This window comes from Lolium rigidum, chromosome 2, assembly GCF_022539505.1.
Source record: "Lolium rigidum isolate FL_2022 chromosome 2, APGP_CSIRO_Lrig_0.1, whole genome shotgun sequence".
Taxonomy (NCBI): Eukaryota; Viridiplantae; Streptophyta; class Magnoliopsida; order Poales; family Poaceae; genus Lolium; species Lolium rigidum.
In genome coordinates this window covers 54,619,367-54,641,858 of record NC_061509.1, presented here as the reverse complement: position 1 = coordinate 54,641,858, position 22,492 = coordinate 54,619,367, and the positions used below count along the sequence as shown (strand labels likewise).

The 22,492-nt window shown below is 46.4% G+C and overlaps 1 protein-coding gene across 1 annotated transcript; it reads right to left on the bottom strand.

The window, feature by feature from the left end:
* Window positions 1–15,689: 15,689 nt before the first annotated feature.
* On the bottom strand, window positions 15,690–19,622 carry LOC124689753. The gene is made up of 6 exons (XM_047223231.1): window positions 19,431–19,622; window positions 19,258–19,331; window positions 18,333–18,423; window positions 17,935–18,020; window positions 16,565–16,634; window positions 15,690–16,438 (listed from the first exon to the last, which is right to left on the bottom strand). Exons 1-6 carry the CDS (start codon window positions 19,620–19,622, stop codon window positions 15,803–15,805), a joined length of 1,149 nt encoding a protein of 382 aa, XP_047079187.1. The 3' UTR covers window positions 15,690–15,802.
* Between the last annotated feature and the right edge of the window lie 2,870 nt (window positions 19,623–22,492).

Genomic DNA, 22,492 nt, shown 5'->3' with positions numbered 1-22,492 from the left:
ACTTGTCCCGGTGTAAATGCGAGGCATGAACCCACTATCGAGCATAAATACTCCCTCTTGGAGTTAAGAGTAAAAACTTGGCCGAGCCTCTACTAGTAACGGAGAGCATGCAAGATCATAAACAACACATGAACAATAGATTGATAATCACCATAATCATAGTACTCACTATCCATCGGATCCCGACAAACACAACATATAGAATTACATATAGATGATCTTGATCATGTTAGGCAGCTCACAAGATCTAACAATGAAGCACAACAAGGAGAAGACGACCATCTAGCTACTGCTATGGACCCATGGTCCGGGGGTGGACTACTCACTCATCACTCCGGAGGCGACCATGGCGGTGTAGAGTCCTCCGGGAGATGAATCCCCTCTCCGGCAGGGTGCCGGGAGCGATCTCCAGAATCCCCCGAGATGGGATTCGCGGCGGCGGCGTCTCCGTAAGGTTTTCCGTATCGTGGCTCTCGGTGCTGGGGGTTTCGCGACGGAAGCTTTAAGTAGGCGGAGGGTCAACGCGGGGGCCACACGAGGGGCCCGGGGGATAGGTCGGCGCGGCCGGGGCTTGGGCCGCGCCGGCCACCCCCTGGCCTCCTCGTGGCCCCACTTCGTTAGGTCTTCGGTCTTCCGGAAGCTTCGTGCAAAAATAGGACCACGGGCGAAAGTTTCGTCCAATTCGAGAATATTTCTTTACTAGGATTTCTGAAACCAAAAACAGCGAGAACAACGAAGCGGCTCTTCGGCATCTTGTTAATAGGTTAGTTCCGGAAAATGCATAAATATGACATATAATGTGCATAAAACATGTAGGTATCATCAATAAAGTAGCATGGAACATAAGAAATTATCGATACGTTGGAGACGTATCAGCATCCCCAAGCTTAGTTACGCTCGTCCCGAGCGAGGTAAAACGATAACAAAGATAATTTCTGAAGTGACATGCCATCATAATCTTGATCATACTATTTGTAAACATATGTAATGAATGCAGCGATCAAAGCAAAGGTAATGACATGAGTAAACAAGTGAATCATATGACAAAGACTTTTCATGAATAGTACTTCAAGACAAGCATCAATAAGTCTTGCATAAGAGTTAACTCATAAAGCAATAAATCAAAGTAAAGGTGTTGAAGCAACACATAGGAAGATTAAGTTTCAGCGGTTGCTTTCAACTTGTAACATGTATATCTCATGGATAATTGTCAACATAAAGTAATATAACAAGTGCAATATGCAAATATGTAGGAATCAATGCACAATTCACACAAGTGTTTGCTTCTTAAGGTGGAAGGAGATAGGTAAACTGACTCAACAATAAAAGTAAAAGAATGGTCCTTCAACGAGGAAAGCATCGATTGCTTGTATTTGTGCTAGAGCTTTTATTTTGAAAACATGAAACAATTTTGTCAACGGTAGTAATAAAGCATATGAGTTATGAAAATTATATCTTACAAGTTGCAAGCCTCATGCATAGTATACTAATAGTGCCCGCACCTCGTCCTACTTAACTTGGACTACCGGATCTTCGCATGCCATGTTTCAACCAAGTGTCACAAAGGGGTACCTCCATGCCGCCTGTACAAAGGTCTAAGGAGAAAGCTCGCATTTCGGATTTCTCGCTTTTGATTATTCTCAACTTAGACATCCATACCGGGACAACATGGACAACGAGATAATGGACTCCTCTTAAATGCACAAGCATGTAGCAAAGTTATTATTCTCATATGAGATTGAGGATATATGTCCAAAACTGAAACTTCCACCATGGTTCATGGCTTTAGTTAGCGGCCCAATGTTCTTCTCTAACAATTTTGCATGCTCCAACCACTAAAATGATAGACCTTCGGACAAGACGGACATGCATAGCAACTCACATGATATTCAACAATAGTTGATGGCGTTCCCAGAAGCATGGTTATCGCACAACAAGCAACTTAATAAAATATAAAGTGCATAAGTACATATTCAATACTACGATAGTTTTTAAGGCTATTTTGTCCCATGAGCTATATATTGCAAAGGTGAATGATGGGATTTTAAAGGTAGCACTCAAGCAATTTACTTTGGAATGGCGGAGAAATACCATGTAGTAGGTAGTTATGGTGGACACAAATGGCATAGTAGTTGGCTCAAGGATTTTGGATGCATGAGAAGTATTCCCTCTCGATACAAGGTTTAGGCTAGCAAGGTTTATTTGAAGCAAACTCAAGGATGAACAAGTGCAGCAAAACTCACATAAAAGACATATTGTAAACATTATAAGACTCTACACTGTCTTCCTTGTTGTTCAAAACTCAATACTAGATATTATCTAGACCTTAGAGAAACCAAATATGCAAATCAAATTTTAGCAAGCTCTATGTATTTCTTCATTAATGGGTGCAAAGCATATGATGCAAGAGCTTAATCATGAGCACAACAATTACCAAGTATCACATTATCCAAAACATTTTAGAATTACTACATGTAGCATTTTCCAATTCCAACAATTTAACAATTTAACGAAGAAGATACTTCGCCATGAACATTATGAGTAAAGCCTAAGGACACATGTGTCCATATGCAACAGCGGAGCGTGTCTCTCTCCCACAAAGTGAATGCTAGGATCCATCTTATTCAAACAAAAACAAAAACGAAAACAAACCGACGCTCCAAGCAAAGAATACAAGATGTGATTGAATAAAAATATAGTTTCCGGGGAGGAACCTGATGATGTTGTCGATGAAGAAGGGGATGCCTTGGGCATCCCCAAGCTTAGACGCTTGAGTCTTCTTAAAATATGCAGGGGTGAACCACGGGGGCATCCCCAAGCTTAGAGCTTTCACTCCTCTTGATCATAGTATATCATTCTCCTCTCTTGACCCTTGAAAACTTCCTTCACACCAAACTTCAAGCAAACTCATTAGAGGGTTAGTGCACAATTAATAATTCACTCATTCAGAGGTGACACAATCATTATTTTCACTTCTGGACATTGCATAATGCTACTGGACATTAATGGATCAAAGAAATAAATCCAATATAGCAAAAGAGGCAATGCGAAATAAAAGGCAGAATCTGTCAAAAACAGAACAGTCCGTAAAGACGAATTTTAAGATGGCACCAGACTTGCTCAAATGGAAAAACTCAAAACTAATGAAAGTTGCGTACATATCTGAGGATCACGCTCGTAAATTGGCAGATTTTTTCGAATTTTCTACAGAGGACTGTGCCCAGATTCGTGACAGACAGCAATGCTGTTTCTGCGCAGTAATCCCAAATATAACATCAACTTTGACATAGAAACTTTACTTGGCACAAAAACATGATAAGGAGAGGTTGCTACAGTAGTGAACAACTTCCAAGACTCAACAAAACAAAAATTTGCTGTAGGTAAAAACATGGGTTGTCTCCCATAAGCGCTTTTCTTTAACGCCTTTCAGCTAGGCGCAGAAAGTGCAAATCAAGTAACATCGAGAGTAGAAGCATCAACATCATAGCTTGTTCTAATAATAGAATCAAAAGGCAACTTCATTCTCTTTCTAGGGAAGTGTTCCATACCTTTCTTGAGAGGAAATTGATATTTAATATTACCTTCCCTCATATCAATAACAGCACCAACGAGTTCGAAGAAAAGGTCTTCCCAACACAATTGGACAAGATGCATTGCATTCGATATCCAAGACAATAAAATCAACGGGGACAAGGTTATTGTTAACCGTAATATGCACATTATCAATCCTCCCCAAAGGTTTCTTTTTAACATTATCGGCAAGATTAACATCCAAATAACAATTCTTCAATGGTGGCAAGTCAAGCATATCATAAATCTTTTTAGGCATAACAGAGATACTTGCACCAAGATCACATAAAGCATTACATTCAAAGTCATTGAATTTCATTTTAATGATGGGCTCCCAACCATCTTCTAACTTTCTAGGAATAGAAGTTTCAAGTTTTAGTTTCTCTTCTCTAGCTTTTATGAGAGCATTTGTAATATGTTTTGTAAAGGCTAAATTTATAGCACTAGCATTAGGACTTTTAGCAAGTTTTTGTAAGAACTTTATAACTTCAGAGATGTGGCAATCATCAAAATCTAAATCATTATGAGCTACAGCAATGGGATCATTGTTCCCAAGGTTGGAAAAAATTTCAGCAGTTTTATCACAAGCGGTTTCAGCGGTTTTAGCAATTTCGAGGCGGTTTTGTTCGCTTTGCACTAGGAGTAGAAACTTTGCCAACACCAATTATTTTACCATTGATAGTAGGAGGTGCAGCAACATGTGAAGAATTAGCATTACTAGTGGTGGTAATAGTCCAAACTTTAGCTACATTATTCTCTTTAGCTAGTTTTTCATTTTCTTCTCTATCCCACCTAGCACGCAGTTCAGCCATTAATCTTATATTCTCATTAATTCTAACTTGGATGGCATTTGCTGTAGTAGTAATCTTATTATCAATATCATTATTAGGCATAACTTTCAATTTTAAAAGATTAACATCAGAGGCAAGTCTATCAACTCTAGAAGCGATAGTATCAATTTTATCAAGCTTTTCCTCAACAGATTTGTTAAAAGCAGTTTGTGTACTAATAAATTCTTTAAGCATAGCTTCAAGACCAGAGGGTACATTCCTATTATTATTGTAGGAATTCCCATAAGAATTACCATAACCATTACCATTAGCAGAAGGATATGGCCTATAGTTATTACCAGAGTTGTTCCTATAAGCATTGTTGTTGAAATTATTATTTTTAATGAAATTCACATCAACATTTTTTTCTTGAGCAACCAATGAAGCTAAAGGAACATTATTTGGATCTACATTAGATCTACCATTCACAAGCATAGACATAATCACATCAATCTTATCATTCAAGGAAGAGGTTTCTTCAACGGAATTTACCTTCTTACCTTGTGGAGCTCTTTCCGTGTGCCATTCAGAGTAATTTATCATCATATTATCAAGAAGTTTTGTAGCCGCCCCCAATGTGATGGACATAAAGGTACCTCCAGCAGCTGAATCCAATAAATTCCGCGAAGAAAAATTTAGTCCTGCATAGAAGGTTTGGATGATCATCCAAGTAGTCGGTCCATGGGTTGGGCAATTCTTTACCAAAGTTTTCATTCTCTCCCAAGCTTGAGCAACATGTTCAGTATCTAATTGTTTAAAATTCATTATGCTACTTCTCAAAGATATAATTTTAGCGGGAGGATAATATCTACCAATAAAAGCATCCTTGCATTTAGTCCATGAATCAATACTATTCTTAGGCAAAGATAGCAACCAATCTTTAGCTCTTCCTCTTAATGAGAAAGGAAACACTTTCAATTTAATAATATCACCATCTACATCTTTATACTTTTGCATTTCACAAAGTTCAACAAAATTATTGAGATGGGCAGCAGCATCATCGGAACTAGCACCGGAAAATTGTTCTCTCATAACAAGATTTAGTAAAGCAGGTTTAATTTCAAAGAATTCTGTCTGTAGTAGCAGGTGGAGCAATAGGTGTGCATAGGAAATCATTATTATTTGCATTTGTGAAGTCACACAATTTAGTATTTTCATGGTTGGCCATTTTAGCAACGGTAAATAAAACAAACTAGATAAAGTAAATGCAAGTAACTAATTTTTTTGTGTTTTTGATATAGAGAGCAAGACAGTAAATATAGTAAAACTAGCAACTAATTTTTTTGTGTTTTGATTTAGTGCAGCAAACAAAATAGTAAATAAAATAAAGCAAGACAAAAACAAAGTAAAGAGATTGAGAAGTGGAGACTCCCCTTGCAGCGTGTCTTGATCTCCCCGGCAACGGCGCCGAGAAAATTATGCTTGATGGCGTGTAACTCACACGTTCGTTGGGAAACCCCAAGAGGAAGGTATGATGCGCACGGTAGCAAGTTTTCCCTCGGAAAGAAACCAAGGTTTAATCGAACCAGTAGGAGCCAAGAAGCACGTTGAAGGTTGATGGTCGCGAAATGTGATGCGGCGCAACACCGGGGATTCCGGCGCCAACTAGGAACCCGCACAACACAACCAAAGTACTTTGCCCCAACGAAACGAGTGAGGTTGTCAATCTCACCGGCTTGCTGTAACAAAGGATTAAACGTATCGAGTGGAAGATGTTTGCAAAGAAAACAGTAAAACAAGTAGATTGTATGCTATGTAAAGAATAGGACCGGGGTCCACGAGTTCACTAGAGGTGTCTCTCCCATAAGATAAAAGCATGTTGGGTGAACAAATTACGGTCGGGCAATTAACAAATAGAGAAAGGCATAACAATGCATATACATGACATGGTAAATATAGTGAGATTTAATTGGGCATTACGACAAAGTACATAGACCGCCATCCAACTGCATCTATGCCTAAAAAGTCCACCTTCGGGTTATCGTCCGAACCCCTCCGGTATTAAGTTGCAAAGCAACAGACAATTGCATTAAGTATGGTGCGTAATGTAATCAACAACTACATCCTTAGACATAGCATCAATGTTTTATCCCTAGTGGCAACAGCACAACACAACCTTAGAACTTTCTATCACTGTCCCAGGTGTAAATGCAGGCATGAACCCACTATCGAGCATAAATACTCCCTCTTGGAGTTAAGAGTAAAAACTTGGCCAGAGCCTCTACTAGTAACGGAGAGCATGCAAGATCATAAACAACACATGAACAATAGATTGATAATCACCATAATCATAGTACTCACTATCCATCGGATCCCGACAAACACAACATATAGAATTACATATAGATGATCTTGATCATGTTAGGCAGCTCACAAGATCTAACAATGAAGCACAACAAGGAGAAGACGACCATCTAGCTACTGCTATGGACCCATGGTCCAGGGGTGGACTACTCACTCATCACTCCGGAGGCGACCATGGCGGTGTAGAGTCCTCCGGGAGATGAATCCCCTCTCCGGCAGGGTGCCGGAGGCGATCTCCAGAATCCCCCGAGATGGGATTCGCGGCGGCGGCGTCTCTGTAAGGTTTTCCGTATCGTGGCTCTCGGTGCCGGGGGTTTCGCGACGGAAGCTTTAAGTAGGCGGAGGGTCAACGCGGGGGCCACACGAGGGGCCCGGGGGATAGGTCGGCGCGGCCAGGGCTTGGGCCGCGCCGGCCACCCCTGGCCTGCCTCGTGGCCCCACTTCGTTAGGTCTTCGGTCTTCCGGAAGCTTCGTGCAAAAATAGGACCCTGGGCGAAAGTTTCGTCCAATTCCGAGAATATTTCTTTACTAGGATTTACTGAAACCAAAAACAGCAGAAAATAGCAACTGGCTCTTCGGCATCTTGTTAATAGGTTAGTTCCAGAAAATGCATAAATATGACATATAATGTGCATAAAACATGTAGGTATCATCAATAAAGTAGCATGGAACATAAGAAATTATCGATACGTTGGAGACGTATCAACTGCGTTCAAAGGAAACATCGTCTTCCAAACCACCCTCATGGCTCTATAGCACTTGTCGAAGAAGTGGTGGACCTGCTGAACTCGATCCTGAAATTGTGCAACAGCCGAAGCCTTCGAATGCTCCCGCCAGAAAATTTCCTCGGCTGAGGATAGCTCGATCAAGGCATTCACACACTCGTGAACCCGTTTGCTCTCTTCCGCACGGTTCAGAGCTATGACTGACAAGGGAAAAAAAGAAGAGGATCAGATAAAACGCTATCGACCAAAGGGTGAAGAGATTAAAGGACTCACAGTTCAAGCTCTCGGTAGCTTTATGTAGCTCAGTAAGAGCGTACCACTCCACGTCGACCGCAGTCTCGCTCTTCTTGTTGATAATCGCGGCCAACGCATAAGTGCTGCGCAGGTCCTTCTCCATCTGGGCGATCCGATCCTTCATCCGTTGGATCCGATCACTTTCGGGAAAAGCACCAGAGGAGTCGTCAACAAACGAGGGCACTGGGAAAACCTGCAGGCAACAGCGTTAAAGAGGATGATATGGTCAAATTAAGCATCCAACAAAACTCCCATCGGGAGAGGTATAAGCAATCCCTATCAGGAGAAGCACAAGTAAAGATATTATGATAAAAACATGCTGGCAACATTGCCGGCATAGTGTTCATTACAAACTTAAAGTTCTCGCAGCAGAATAATGTTTCATACTAGCCAAGGGTAAAATTGTTACAACAGTCAAGGAGCCTGAGTCTGGGTCGACAGGCTGGGGCCAACCGATGTTTTTCTTGAAACTAAATCGAGGAGCTGGCGAGCACAAGTACGGGCGGACGCCGTAAAGGCGCTTAAATCAATAGATCGCCCACCTTTTCCTTTCGGCAGCTCCTTGGTCATTTCTTCGATGTCGGCCTTAAAGCCGTAACCCATCATAAGTTGGAAGGCAAGAAGGGCGCCATAGGTACGCGAGGTACGCTTGAATACCTCAATGACCTCCTTGGTGTCGACTGCGAAAGCATCAATCAGCTGCCCCAGAGTCTTCTCCTGCGTGGCCTTGGGGAATATCATCGAATGCATCCGCGTCAGAGCACCCTTTCCCTTGTCAAGGAGCCCCCGGGTGAGTTGGTGAGCGGTGAGAACCGTCGACACACCGTTTGCCGGGGAGTTGCTCGGAATTTTATCCAAGGCGGTAGCAGGGATGTCGGCGGCTTCTGCAAGTAGTCAAAGGAAATCGTTGACAAAGAAGCAGATCCATAAAAAAAAATCTACAAGGGATATAGGAACTTACCAAGCAGGGCCAAGGCAGACTGGCGGAGGAGTTCATCCTTTTCTGCCGCCCGAGTTTCCTCCTCCTTCAGCCGCTCCTTCAGCTTGTTCAGCTCTTCTTTCAGGGAGTCGACCTCCTGGCGAGCTACGGCGGCCTTTTTTATAGCACCTTCCAGCTTTGAAGAGGAAGACTTAGCCTCCTCCTGCAGCCGAATTTTGTCCGCCTCCAGAGAGGTGAATTGAGAGGCGAAGGCCTCTAAAGAGGATATCACACCTCGTAGATCCTTGAAAAAAAGGGGAATGTTTGACAAGGATCGTTAAGCAAAGACACATTCCGAAAGATTCTTGCTAGATTCAACAAGGACTTACAGAAGGAGGAGCTGCGGCAGCAGCAGGAGTATCTTTCCCCTTGGAAAGGGAGGAGGCAGTCGATGCTTGCGCCATAGGAGCCACCTTGAGAGCCGAAGCTTCGGAAGCTGCGGCGGCTGGCGAGACAGCATCAGATCTGACCCTCTTAGGTGGAGGCTCAATAAAAGCATCGTCACTACAAAGAAGATTCGATTGACCAAGTCATGAGAAGAATACGAAAAGATCAAGAAGCAGAAAATAGTAAGAAGAAGAAAAGCACTTACAGATCAAGGAGATCATCTTCGTCGGCAAAACCGCCGATTGATCTCTTCATAGGTGAAGCCCTGGTCTCCTCTGCAGCTGCATTAACAAAGGCACCATGATCAGCGTCATCATTGCGCATTGATCCCTCTGTGTCGCAAGTATCACCGGCTGATGGGGGAGATTGGCATGGGCAGTTTCAGAATCTATCGGGTCATCATGTTCGCTTGAAGGGCTCGTATGCTCAACAGTACGAGAGTCAACGGGTTCTGAAGAGCCTCTTCCTTCGGAAGTTTCATTTGGCAAGTTATGTAAACCCTCGGAGGCTGCGAAGGTCTGTGGAAGGAAAAATAAATGAGGATAACAGTGATATATGTCGATAGCAGCATAACAAGAATTTGAGGAGGGAGATTACCTCTCGTGGTGGATAATCGGCATCAAAAGGAATATACGGAGATGCCAGTGGAATCGAATCCTCTTGACTGAAGAAAGTGAGGCGACGGACTTCATCGAGCAGTTCTTTCTCCGATAATTCGGCAGCGTTAATTCTAGTCTCATCTTTTGGACCTGAGTACAACCACATTGGGCGAACCCTAGCCATGACTGGTTGGACTCGACGTTTCAGAAACACTGCCGCTACTTCTGTGCCGACCATGGTTTGCCCGTCAGCCTCCTTGATCCGAAGGAATCTGGCAAATAATTCATCGGCTGCTACTTTTTCGTCGGGAGAGAGAGCGTTCTTCCAGGAATTCTTAGGCTTGGCCTCAAGGACGTCGACGAAGCGAGGGAGCTGGCATTCGGGTGACGAAGAATCCTTGATATAGAACCACTTCAATCTCCACCCTTGCACGGACTCTCTCATCGGGAAATTGAAGTAATTGACATCCGTACGAGCTACGAATCCTACTCCTCCGGTGACAAAAGATCCATTGCTACTGTTGTATCTCTTCACATAGAAGATCTTTTTCCACAAACCAAAATGGGGCTCAACGCCCAGATATGCTTCGCAGAGGGTAATGAACACAACAACGTGAAGGATCGAGTTGGGAGTGAGTTGCCACAGTTGGATTTCGTAAGTTCGCAGGAGATGGAGGAGGAATTCGTGAACAGGAAGTGAAAGGCCTCGGTACAAGAACGACAGGAACATCACGGTAAAACCGGCAGGAGGGTTAGGTCGAGAAATCGCACCTGGAAAGATTACATTCCCCTCATCGGAGGAGATCAATCCTAGGCTCCGGGATCTCTTCTCGTCATGCTTGGTGACGGTCGAGGCTGTCCAATCACCGGGCTTGGCTGTTGAGCTCGGTGGCGCCGGCGGCGCCGGAGCTGGGGGAGGAGCGCTGGGGGCGCCCTCCTTCGGAAGAATCGAAGAAGTTTTGGCGGCGGCACCGCCGCTCGTGGAGCTGGCGGCGGCGCTAGGGTTCTTCTTCTTCACCATTGCGAGATCTGGAGAAATCGGAAGACGGTGGTGGCGGCGCGAGCAGTTGTGAACAGGAAAGGAACAAGAACGGCAAAGAAGACGAATGAAGGAGAATGAAAGGGATTTTTTTAATCTCTCGGGGAACTTAAGGAAGGTTTCGTATTGTTAATGGGCCTTTCTCCAGTTAATAATTGCGGAAATCGAGGAGGTGCCTCGTTAACCGTGTAAAGAGGAGCAAGAATCGCTTGAAAACAGGGTTGGCAGGTCGTGTCTTATCGGTCAGAATCAAGGGGACAGAAAAACGTCATCAATGACGTCATGGAGAATGATTGCATACGAAGAGATAAGAAAGGATCGGGTGATCGACTTGAGCCTATGCGCGGATTGCGAGCATCCGCACCTAGGCTCGGGGCTACTCCCATCGGGATTACTGCCGCGCACCCGACAGAATGAGGATTCGAAGGAAATATTTGACTCGAGTCTGCACTCGGGCGTAAAACGCCCGTGCACAAACTCGGGGGCTACTCCCATCGGGAGCGCCGGACGCGCACCCGACAGAACTTTTTTCGCACTCCAGGATCATGCCCGGGGACTTGATTCTGTGTAGGGTAACGTTGTTTTGCCATCGGCAGTTAACCAACAAAAGTTGGGCACGTTATTCGTTATCCCTTGCATAAAGAAAATATATCGGATGGTCTACAAAGACTTGCAGGAAAAATTTCGGCAGAAGATGATGTTCGAGTGGTACAACTTGAGTCTACGCACGGATTGCAAGCATCCGTACCAAGACTCGGGGGCTACTCCCATCGGGAGCGCTGACGCGCACCCGATAGAAGACAGAAGGAAAGCAAGAATGATCAAGGAGAAGGACTTCGGAAGAAGATATGCTTCAGTCTCTACCCGAACTATGTTCGGCTAGACACTCGGGGGCTACTGACGTGGGCATTACCCTTCGGTTAACCAATATTGCTCTACCCTATACGGTCCAGATGGAGGCCCATGAAGGTACCCGAAGGGAAGATGGGCCACTAAGGCGGTGCAGCGGAAGATTACTTGAAGTACAAGACACGGAAGAAGCCGAACAAGAAAAGATTAGAGATAGATCTATTGTAAGCCTACTCGTAATCGATTAGACCTCTCGGGACCTGGCCACCTATATAAAGGCCAGGAGAGGGGCTATCGAGGGACACAATCAATCTTAGCGATCTTAGCCAACAGAAGCTTAGAACTAGGTTACCCTAGCGATTAGCCATCTCGACGAGATCACAGCCGAACTATTCGGCACCCCATTGTAACACTGTTTTCATCATAATCAAGAACAGACAAGCAGGACGTAAGGGTTTTACCTCATCGAGGGCCCCGAACCTGGATAAATCGCTCCCCCCGTTTGTCTGTGTACCGATGCCTCGTATCAGCTTGCAGGATTCCATCAACCCTAAGTCCCAATCGGAGGACATTGTCGAGGAACACCCCCGACAGGCCCCGTATTTTTTCGCCCCTTAAAACGCGAGTAGAGGGCCCTGTATTCGTTTTTCACCGGCCAAAAACGCGTCCAATCTAGCAGAACGTGTAAACTCACCCTGTAAAAGGAAATATTCCTAAAATATGCCGAATCAAAAAAATCCTTCCATCTTCTTCCTCTAGCCACCGTGCTCCCTGCTCCCCCGCCCCGGCCATGGCCGTGCCGCCCCCGGCCGCCCTCGCCTCACCCCGCCCCGGCCCCGGCCGCGCCGCCCCCGGCCGCCCTTGCCCCGCTCCCGACCGCGCTGCCCTCGCCCGCCCAGGCCATGGCCGCGCCGCCCCGGCCGCCCTCGCCTCGCCCCACCACTGGCCGCCCCGCTCCCGACCGCGCCGCCCTCACCCCGGCCATGGCTGCATCGCCCTCGCCCCGCCTCGCTCCGGCCAGCCCCGCCCGGCCATGGCCGTGCCGCCCCCGCCGCCCTCGCCTCACCCCGGCCCCGGCCCCGCCGCGCCGCCGTACGCCCTCGCCCCGCTCCCGGCCGCGCTGCCCTCGCCGCCCCCGGTCGCCCTCGCCTCGCCCGCCACGGCCGCCCCGCTCCCGACCGCGCCGCCCTCGCCCCGCCCCGGCCATGGCTGCGTCGCCCTCGCCCCGCCTCGCTCCAGCCAGCCCCGTCCCGCTCCGGCCGTGCTCGCTCCGGCCAGCCCCGCCCTCGCCCCGCCTCGCTTCGGCCAGCCCCGCCCCGCAGTTCGTCGGAATTTAGCCGGATTCCGGCGAGGCGAATCGCGAAGCAGGTTAGATTTTCTGAAATTTCAGCCCGCCACGAGTGAGGGGTTGGCCCTGTATTTGGCCTCCCACCCCACACAAGTAAGGGGCGAAAGTCCGCCCCGTAATCGAAACCAGCAAAAATCGATGCGGGGGCCGTTTTTACGGGGCCTGCTAGACGGCCGGGTAGAGCTCAAACCGGGTTTGGGTGTTTTAAGGGGTCTGTTAGACATGCTTTAACTGCTTTCGCGATTCGCCTCGCCGGAATCCGGCTAAATTCCGACGAACTGCGGGGCGGGGCTGGCGAAGCGAGGCAGGGCGAGGGCGGGGCTGGCCGGAGCGAGCACGGCCGGAGCGGGGCGGGGCTGGCCGAAGCGAGGTGGGGCGGGGCGAGGGCGGGGCGAGGGCGGCGCGGTCGGGAGCGGAGCGGCCGGGGCGGGACGAGGGCGGCCGAGGCCGGGGCGGGGCGAGGCGAGGGCGGCCGGGGGCGGCGCGGCCATGGCCGGGGCGGGGCGAGGACGGCGCGGTCTGGAGCGGGGCGGGGCGAGGGCGGCTGGGGGCAGCGCGGCCGGGGCCGGGGCGGGGTGAGGCGAGGGCGGCCGGGGGCGACACGGCCATGGCCGGGGCGGGGGAGCAGGGAGCACGGTGGCTAGAGGAAGAAGATGGAACGATTTTTTTTTGATTCGGCATATTTTAGGAATATTCCCTTTTACAGGGTGAGTTTACAGGTTCTGCTAGATTGGACGCGTTTTTGGCCGGTGAAAAACGAATACAGGGCCCTCTACTCGCGTTTTAAGGGGCGAAAAAATACGGGGGCCTGTTAGACATGCTCTTACCAAGTTCTTGAACATGCTAGTCCATAGATGATTTGTGGGATGGATATTAACTCAATCCATTTAAAGAAAGCTCAGTTCATAGATGATTTGTGGGATACAACTAGAAAGCTAAGTTCAAGGCTGTTGATCACAATAGTGTAACCTTAATCAAGCAATGTGGAACAAAAAGCTGACCAATCATTAAAGAGTAGAGTATTGCTGCATTCATAGGTCTTGTAACTTTCTGGACGAATTTGCAGTTATCAAATTTCTGTATAAATTCAGTACAGTGTGTTGATACATATACATACGGAGTAAATTGTTTTAACCATCTTTCCCTGGCTCAAATTGTGTGAAGTTATATGCCACCTATAATCAAATTTGAGTAGTGCTGCAATTTGAATGTACGAATAAAGCTGAAATCATCTTCTAATTCTTTCCCAGTTCATGGCTCTTGGAGTCCTAGTGCAATTTGAATATGTGATCAAAGCTGAATTCATCTTATGGATTTCTAGTTCTTCCCGGTTCATGGCTCTTTCCAACTATAGCTTTCAGTCATCTACTTCTTCCCAGATTTGAAGACTCAAGACAAGAACTGAACCTATCCAAGCCGACAGTACCCTCCAGATGTGATGGCACGGTGCATTTGCTTGTCCACCCCTACCGCCGATCAGAGATTCAGAGGGGCCTCGCCGATGGTTGACCCCATGACCAACCCATACCTGGAGCGTATGGACCGACGGCCTGATCCCGCTCCAGGCGACCATGACGCACGGCGGGGGCGCGCGGCAGCCAAATCAGAGACGAGGCGCCGTGTTCATGAGCTCCTGGCTGGGATAGAGGCGAGCTCGGTGCCTCGGTGGCCTGTGTAGACGCAGACGTTCATGGGAGAAGGCGGTTGCTCCGTGGCACAGTGTAGTCACCACTCAGTAAGCTGTCGCTCAGCCTCGATGGGCACGCAGGTGCCAGTGTCGCTCTACCAGTACGGCATGGTATAGTAGGTGTTGTTGCATCCTCATTGACGGCGACCGTGCAGTCGGTGTGGCCGAGCCTTGGCGAGAGCAGCATGGCTCCGGCGCCGTGGTGCACCTCCGGCAGCAGCAAGCCCGTCGTGCATCATTTCGTCAAGGTGCAGCAGCCGCAGCACGGCCTCTGGGAGTGGGAGTCCGTCCTCCGCACATGTCTCTTGGTGTACTTCCTCCAATCGGTGGCGAGGACGCCGCGGAGGTTGGGCAGGAGCGGGTGGCATAGGGAAAGGAGCACATCGCGCTGTGGCCCAGGGTGTTTCGGCTCCAGCGTACCTCGGCGGCCACTACGCTGGCCGGTGATCAGAAGGGCGAACCCGTCAAGAACAAGAGCATGATCTGCGTCTTCGAACGGTACGCGGGCGACGTCGCGTGGCGCCACGCGCTGAGGCCTGAGGCTGGCTTGACTGGCATGATCTCTGCTCGATTGTACTAAAATTCAGCTATTACGCGCAGGATCGTGTGATGTTCTTGTATCGTTTGATTCAGATCACGGATCGAGGTCTGGCCTGACGTTGGTGTAGTGCGGGAACTAGGACTACATAATACTCTCCGTCCGTGTTTAATTGACGCGGGAATGCATGCATCCTCTACTAAGCTAGCCTCAGTTTTGCGTCGATTAATTAAGGACAGAGGTAGTACTATATATACAGAGTGCGTCCCATGTGGGAGCAGAGCAGCGACGTAAGACATGAAAAATGTATAGCATCCCATCTGGGTTGAACAAGAAAGAAAACTGTATAGCATCCCATCTGGCTTGCACAAGACAATGGTGGTCATAAGGCCGCACCAGGCAGAAAGAAACAGATACAAGATGTTAGATTCTCATCCTGATTACTGAATTCATCATACCAATGAAAGTTGCTTCAGTACACAATGTATGCTGCAGCGACAAAATCTAACATCTCACGGAAGTACAACCCCACCACGGTGAGCCTACTGGTATGCATTTATTTGTGCATCTCAAATACACGCCAACAGGTCCATGCCAGTAAAACGTACAATCAGGCGGACAGAAGTCTCAGCAAAGGAGGACCTAGGAAGTAACTACAAGGTGATGTGAGCCAGAACATACACGACAGCAGCCAATATCTGAGCAACCACCAGCGGGATATAATACTCCTCCACCATGGCTAAGGCAGCCGCCATGACACGCTTCATGAGCGCCAACCTGGTTTCCTTGCTATCAGCCTCTAGGGTCCCCTCGGCAATCTCCCCTTCTCCCGCCTTGGCTTTCTTGTTCCCTCTATTGAGAATGGAGCACCACAAGTCTCGTTCCTCATCCAGTTTGTGCAATGTCGACTTGGCCTCTGGGTCTTTCACTAGCTTAATCACCTCCCCAAGGCCAGTAAGACCGATATGCCAAGCGCTACCTTTGGTGACCCACTCTTGTAGAGTCTTCACAACAGACCCAGCAATCGACAGGACAAACAAAGCTCTGTTGCTAAGTGGAGAAGCAGCAGCAGAGTTGTGTCTCTCGGTGTCTTGACTTTGCAGCTTCAGGGCCTCCTTGGCTGAGCTGCTAGAAGCTGCCATTGTTGTTGGGTTGGGAAATTGGTTTTGCAGAATCTTTAAAATCTCCCTGTTAACCTCCAGGTTTTGCTCTATGGAATCCCCGATCCTTCTCAGCTCATTTCCAACCAGGTCACCATCGTAGTTGCACTGGGACGAAAATGAACGGACCTACCATGAAATTGCATCGAGTTAACAGACATAGCCATATGCAACAGAAGCAACCAAATCATTTATGTCTGTTTGGCAGTTCATCTATGCTAAGGGTAAATCTTGTTGACGTGCAGGAAAACTTACCATTGCAGATGAAGTTCTCTGTATTGAAGATACTATGAGCTTCCTAAGCTTTCCACCTACCGCAAACTCTCTGCACAGAAGCAACATAAAAAAATGTCATTGCAGTACAGATATGCTCTTCCTTTTTTTCGAAGAAGAGGGGTTCCATTTTCAATTCAAAATGTCTGCAAGACAAAAATTGAGCAGGGGGGAACTTATTTGCAGAAACACAAAGCATGTAAATAACAAAGTAAATGCCTGTCCGAAACCTTAAAGTTCATTATTGATAAAATGTAACAGGTTAGTCTACAAATCTAACTCAAGAATACAAACAGTCGGTTGTTAGTTTTCTTATCAAATTTCCATTTTCCTTCAAAGTTGGTGAACCATGCTCGGTTCCTAGGCCAAGACTTCTTTGTTTCTCCAGTTTCGTTGTTTAGGACCATAACCTGTAACATTGTTTGCCACAAACATGTTCCCTTTATGCATTTTGTTCTCATCCTTGCATTGTTACCTGCTACTGCTACTTTGGGATGAATTTAAAATCAGCTGAAGATGCTAAGTTGGAACACTAGGGGTCTTGGGGATGAGGGAAAAACTGAATTGATTTGCAAGACAACCGATGAAGCAAAAGCTCATACTGCCTACAGAAACTAAACTGTCTGAGATCACGCTGTTCAAAGGAAAACAGGTCTTTGAGCCATCGGAAGGTGCCTCGGCGGGCTTGTCAATCCCTTGGAACCCAAAGAACTACACCGTCATTGTGATTGGTAAGCGTGAGCATGCTCTAACAGTAAGTTGAATCTAATTTAGATAATACACTCTTAGTGATAACTAATGTGTATGCCGGCTAGGGATAAGAGCACAAAATTCCTTCACACCATGGCTACTTACAGATTCAGGAAAAACACGAAGTTTCTTCACACCATGGCTACTTACAGATTCAGTAAAAATAAGATGAAAGTGCTATGCCAAAATGAAGAGCAATTCTTTGATGATGCAGCTAAGCTGGCCATTGCCACAACCTTCTTCACAAACTTGTTGAAAGAAGAGAAAAACTGAATCTCAAACATAAACCTGCAGCAACACTAGCATCCCCATTCACCAACTGAGTTTTACAGATTTTACTTGCAAGATATGAAGTCAGAATTACTGCAGCTTTTTCAAACACTATATGGCCAAGAAATTCAGCTATCAGGTCTAAACCTGGCAAACATAACGCTACTTCCGAAATGTGATAGCGCAATGGTTAACTGAATATAGACTGGTCTCACTTCAACAGTCAATTCCAAGACTAGTTGCCAAAGTACTTCCTAATAGGCTCCAGCCAAAGATGATAAGGGAAGCCCAGGATAATGGCATCCTCCAATACCCACATCAAGTAAACTCACCCTAAGGCGTCAATGTCGCTACACCGTAGCCCAAGCTGCACCTCGCTCTTTCCATCCATTAAAATCCCAAGCTCTGAACCATATTGCTGCAAGAAAGATTAAACCCATATTAACATCGTCCTGCCACATGGCATTTAGTTTGGACAGTGAAAAACCTCTCTAGTTCAGGCATGTACACATAGATGAAGTGCAAATGCAACTAATAGGAGGCATAAAATTTTAACTCGCCAAAACAAAAAGATTTCAGGAGTTCCAGAGGTATTAGAATTCCCTTTAAAACCATGCTGTTATCACATACTTCTACCTATCCACCAGAATCACATCATAAGTTTGTTAAATTCAAATGCTCAGAGTTAACAGAGCAAAATTCAAGCATCTTGCTATGGAGGGCTAGTTACCATTGCAGGTGGCATTTGATACATCTTCTCAACAATGAGCTTGCTCAACTTGGCACTCTCATTGAGGCTTCCACCGGCTGCACCAAACTCCCTGCACATAATTTTTTTTTGTCATTGCCTACTAAAAGAAGCGTTGCTAGGCTGTGGGCAGAAATCTGCCGTGCTTCAAAATAATATTGGCTGGAACATACAAAGTTGTTTCCTTCGGTGCTCTAATTCTAGAGTTCATATTTCTAGAGGTTGGTAAACTTTAGCTGGGCCATTTTATTTTCTATGGAAATGGAATGGGGCCCAGGCCAGTTGATCTAAAAAAAGGAGTTAAATACAGTAACAGTCCCTGTACTTGAGCACATGGGGCGATTTAGTTCTCGTAATCGTGTTTCACCAGAACATGTAATGTAAAACATGATATATATAGATAGATAGAATGGGGTTAGGAGATAAGTTATAAGATGCGTGATGCACTAATGCCATGTGCGTCCTCGCCGTCGATACGTCCAACATGGACACCGTGGCACTCGCCGGTTTGTTTTTGAGAGAGATAGGTTTTACAAATAACTTCAAGGACTAAAATGTTCCTATTTTGATTGTTTTTGTGTCACATCAGCCTAACTGACTCACACGAGAGGGGCTACATGCAAAATTTTAGGGCAGCCGCTCTCCTACGCAGGACCCATGTCCACGACAACACAATTTCGATGTAAACTGTGTCCAATTTACAAGTACAGGGCAACGGTTCTGCAGAATACAAGTAGGAGGAGTATATCGAACCATGCACTCAAGTACAGGTTTGAAGGTGCGTGAGGAAGCATGAACTCAAGTACAGGTTTGACTTTTGAGGACTATATCGAATAAGATACTTGCGCTGGAAAAAAAAAATCCTCACATCACAGGTGCGTGAGGTTTAGCAAGTATATAAACGCACCAGATGTGACTGTAATTGTAGCCCATCCCAAGCAGCAGATCGAGCTTCCCGTCCCCCCAATTCCCCAGTGGTTCCTGCAAAATGGGGTAAACAAACCCTATCAGCACGGTGGTTCCGAAGCACCTGCACGCGACAATTAAATCAGCACCTGCACGCGATAACTAAATCAGCACCTGCGCACGCAGCGGGTTTTCCACTATCTGGCCAGAGATGGCGCTCCATAGGGTCCCGGGCGAAGTTGACGGCGACGGCGATGTGCGGAGCAGCGCGTGCCCCGTCGAGGACGACGCGGCAGTGGCGCAGGAGGTGGAGCACGCGGCGACGGAGGGGAACGCCCACCCCGGGTGCGCGATGGTGGCGCGCATCAGCGCGATGGTCGCGCGGGGCCGCATGTTGTGCTGCGGCGGCGACGGCGCCGGCGGCGGTGCGGTGCGGGGCGGGGCGGAGCGGAGCGAAGCGGAGCAGGTGGTGGGTTCGTGGGATTGGCGAGGGATGGAAGGCGTGAAGGAGGCGCACGCAATGCGGTGCCGAAATTCGGGGTTTTTGTGTAGTGATGATAGTGGGATGGTGGTGGAATTGTGCGTATATTTTCAGAAAGTGTTTTTTTTCTCTTGGGCATTCGAAAATTATACATATTTATTTATTTAAAAATTCTAAAAATAAATCTGAACGTAGTAAAAATTGTAGCCTACAAACATGTAAAATTTTAATATGAAATTCTTTATATCGTAGTCTACACAAAAAAAGATAAGATCTGTTAAAATTTAGAGGTTTGAAATATGCATACCAGATCCACCCGTTTTCCCTTTTTTTGTAGCCCAGAATATTTTGTATTTGAAATTGAATTTTTGCAGGTTATGGGATAATTCATTGGCTATGCCATGATTTGTTTTCTACTTTTTGAAAAAACACATAAATGTGATTTTTTTTACTTTTTAAAAAATGGTAGTAGCACTGGTGTCCAGGAGCCAAAAATCTCTGTCCATAACCTGGTTCATCGGCTCAAAAAGCATCATTGAATGCGATGGTGCTCTCCCAAATCTAGGTGTAACGGTTGTTCGCCTCTTTTTTCGGCACTACCATAGTGACGGTGGAGAAAGATGAACGATGTTTCGGTGAGGCACAGGTTTCTCCAAGGGTGAACTTGTAGTTTTACTTCTTGTGAGTTTTCTTTTGCAAAATTGTCTGACGTAAATATTTGACTTATGTCGTCAACATATGTGTAATATCTGGAAATAGATCGTCTAATGAAATATATGGTTACATAAGAAAAGATAGCTCTGTTTTCAAAAGAAAGTTCCTTGACACCATGGCGAGTTGAAGTCTAGCGCTCTATCCATTTTGGCAACTCTCCTCGATCGTTCAAGACCATGACCCGGCACCGGCGGGTCGGGTCGGGTCGAGTCGCTCTCGCCGTCTCGCGCCTCCTCTGACCGACCGCTCAGAAATGTCTTCTTCCGACCGACCGCTCGTTTCCACCCAAATTGACGAGCCCCTCCAGCGCGGAAGACGCCACCCGGCGATGACGGCGGCGACGGCGCCGCCGCCGCCGATGACGACGAAGGTTTCCGAGGACCCCCCCCCCCCCCCCCGTCTCGCTCACTGGGTAAGCTCTCCTCACCAATGCGCGGATTTGCTTGGGATTTGGCTCTGTTCGCTAGGGTTTGGCAGGGCCGGAAGAACCCTAGGTTGCCCCCTACCTAATTTTGGGCTCTGATCGACGTATAAATGCAGAGGCGCTCTTAAATTTGCGGTGTCAAGTTGTCAGCTGCGAGAGTTTCTGCATGATTCTGCAATGTGATGAAAGAAATCGTGGGGAGGGGACGACATTTTTCATTTCAGGATACACATCAACTGCACACACTGTTTGTTGAAATGTGGACCTAACTTAAGGATCCAAATCCCATCGACGAAAGAACTGCAATGCAATTTCTGCATGCTGGACACCTATATGTATGTACTAACATAACATCTCAACATGATCAAAATTGCAGCCCAAGTCCACTCAATTTGTGGTTTAGACAAACCAATGTTCCATGCAGCAAAGTAGTTTTTTCCCTTAATCCATACGGTAGACCTCTTCGAAACTAGCAGCAGGCTCAGCATTTACAAGAGGCCCCTCCAACTTACTTTGGCGCTTAATCAGGGGTTGGATTATTTCTTCTGGCCTTTTTGGTCAGATGCTAATAAGCTATATAATTCTAGTAACCGTTAATCTTTGAATGGTTGGTGTTGTACAATGTATGGTATGGTGTCCATTGCAATGAAAAAGAGAAATTAGTCCCTGCTTTTGTGTCTAACTGAATGCACTGGCAGGTCTGAACCACTCACCAAGCTCCTAGCAATCAATGTGTTGGCTTCGCGTTGCTTGCATTTGTGCTAAACTAGACCATTGACAGCCAATTCAGACATGGACATAGCAGCAAAGTAGCTTTTTCCCTTAATCGGTGGACCTCTTTGAATCTCGTCTTCCTCTCCTTTGTACTTTTTGCATTTATTTATTACTGTTTTCTAAGCATTCTTAGTTAAGCGTCTGATCTGTATTTCAAGTCACTGAAAGTGAAGCCACTGGTGGTGATGTGCAAATTTTGCTAACCACTCTATAAATCATGAAATGTGATTTACAGAGTTGGCTTTCCTATTCTTGTTGTTTTTCTTTGCATCTGACTTTACCAAGTTAATGTGTTCATAATTATAATTCTGAGCTGTCTGCATATTAAGACAATGGGCCAACATCTTCTTCTTAACAAATGTGACAATACCTATTTTTTTGCAGGGGCAATCCGTATGTGTTTTACGTCTGTTAGTCTGTTGCTTCTTTTCTTTCATGCATCAGCTATGAAATTGCCCTGTTCTTGCTATGCATGCAGATTATTTAGTCAGTAATTTAATTTATTCTTGTTCGTTCATATATGTGCACAGATGAAAAGAATGAAGGGTCAGGGCTGGTATCATCTTCCAGATCGGCCAAACGTATGGTGAGAGTCGTATATAAGACAGGGGTTTGATAAAAAAAGATAAACGTTCCTGTCTTATAATCATCGTTTGTGTGTAACACTGCAACCTGCATATAACAGGTTCAGATTGGTGGCTTCTTTCTGCACAAACTGAGGTACTAATTTCTCAGTACTTGCTGCTCTTCAGAATGCAGTGGCGGGTCTCAACCACTCACCAAGCTGTCCTGTTTTGATTTTCTTTTTTTTACATTCTTATTGCTAGAGCAAGTCAACTAGAT

Excerpts from the sequence above, each read along its gene's own strand:
- LOC124689753 (XM_047223231.1), bottom strand. The coding sequence starts at position 19,622 with ATGCGCGCCACCATCGCGCACCCGGGGTGGGCGTTCCCCTCCGTCGCC. Across the intron at positions 19,332-19,430 it reads AAAACCCGCTGCGTGCGCAG|GAACCACTGGGGAATTGGGG; the intron begins GTGCTGATTTAG and ends CCCATTTTGCAG. Across the intron at positions 18,424-19,257 it reads TACAATTACAGTCACATCTG|GGAGTTTGGTGCAGCCGGTG; the intron begins GTGCGTTTATAT and ends AATTATGTGCAG.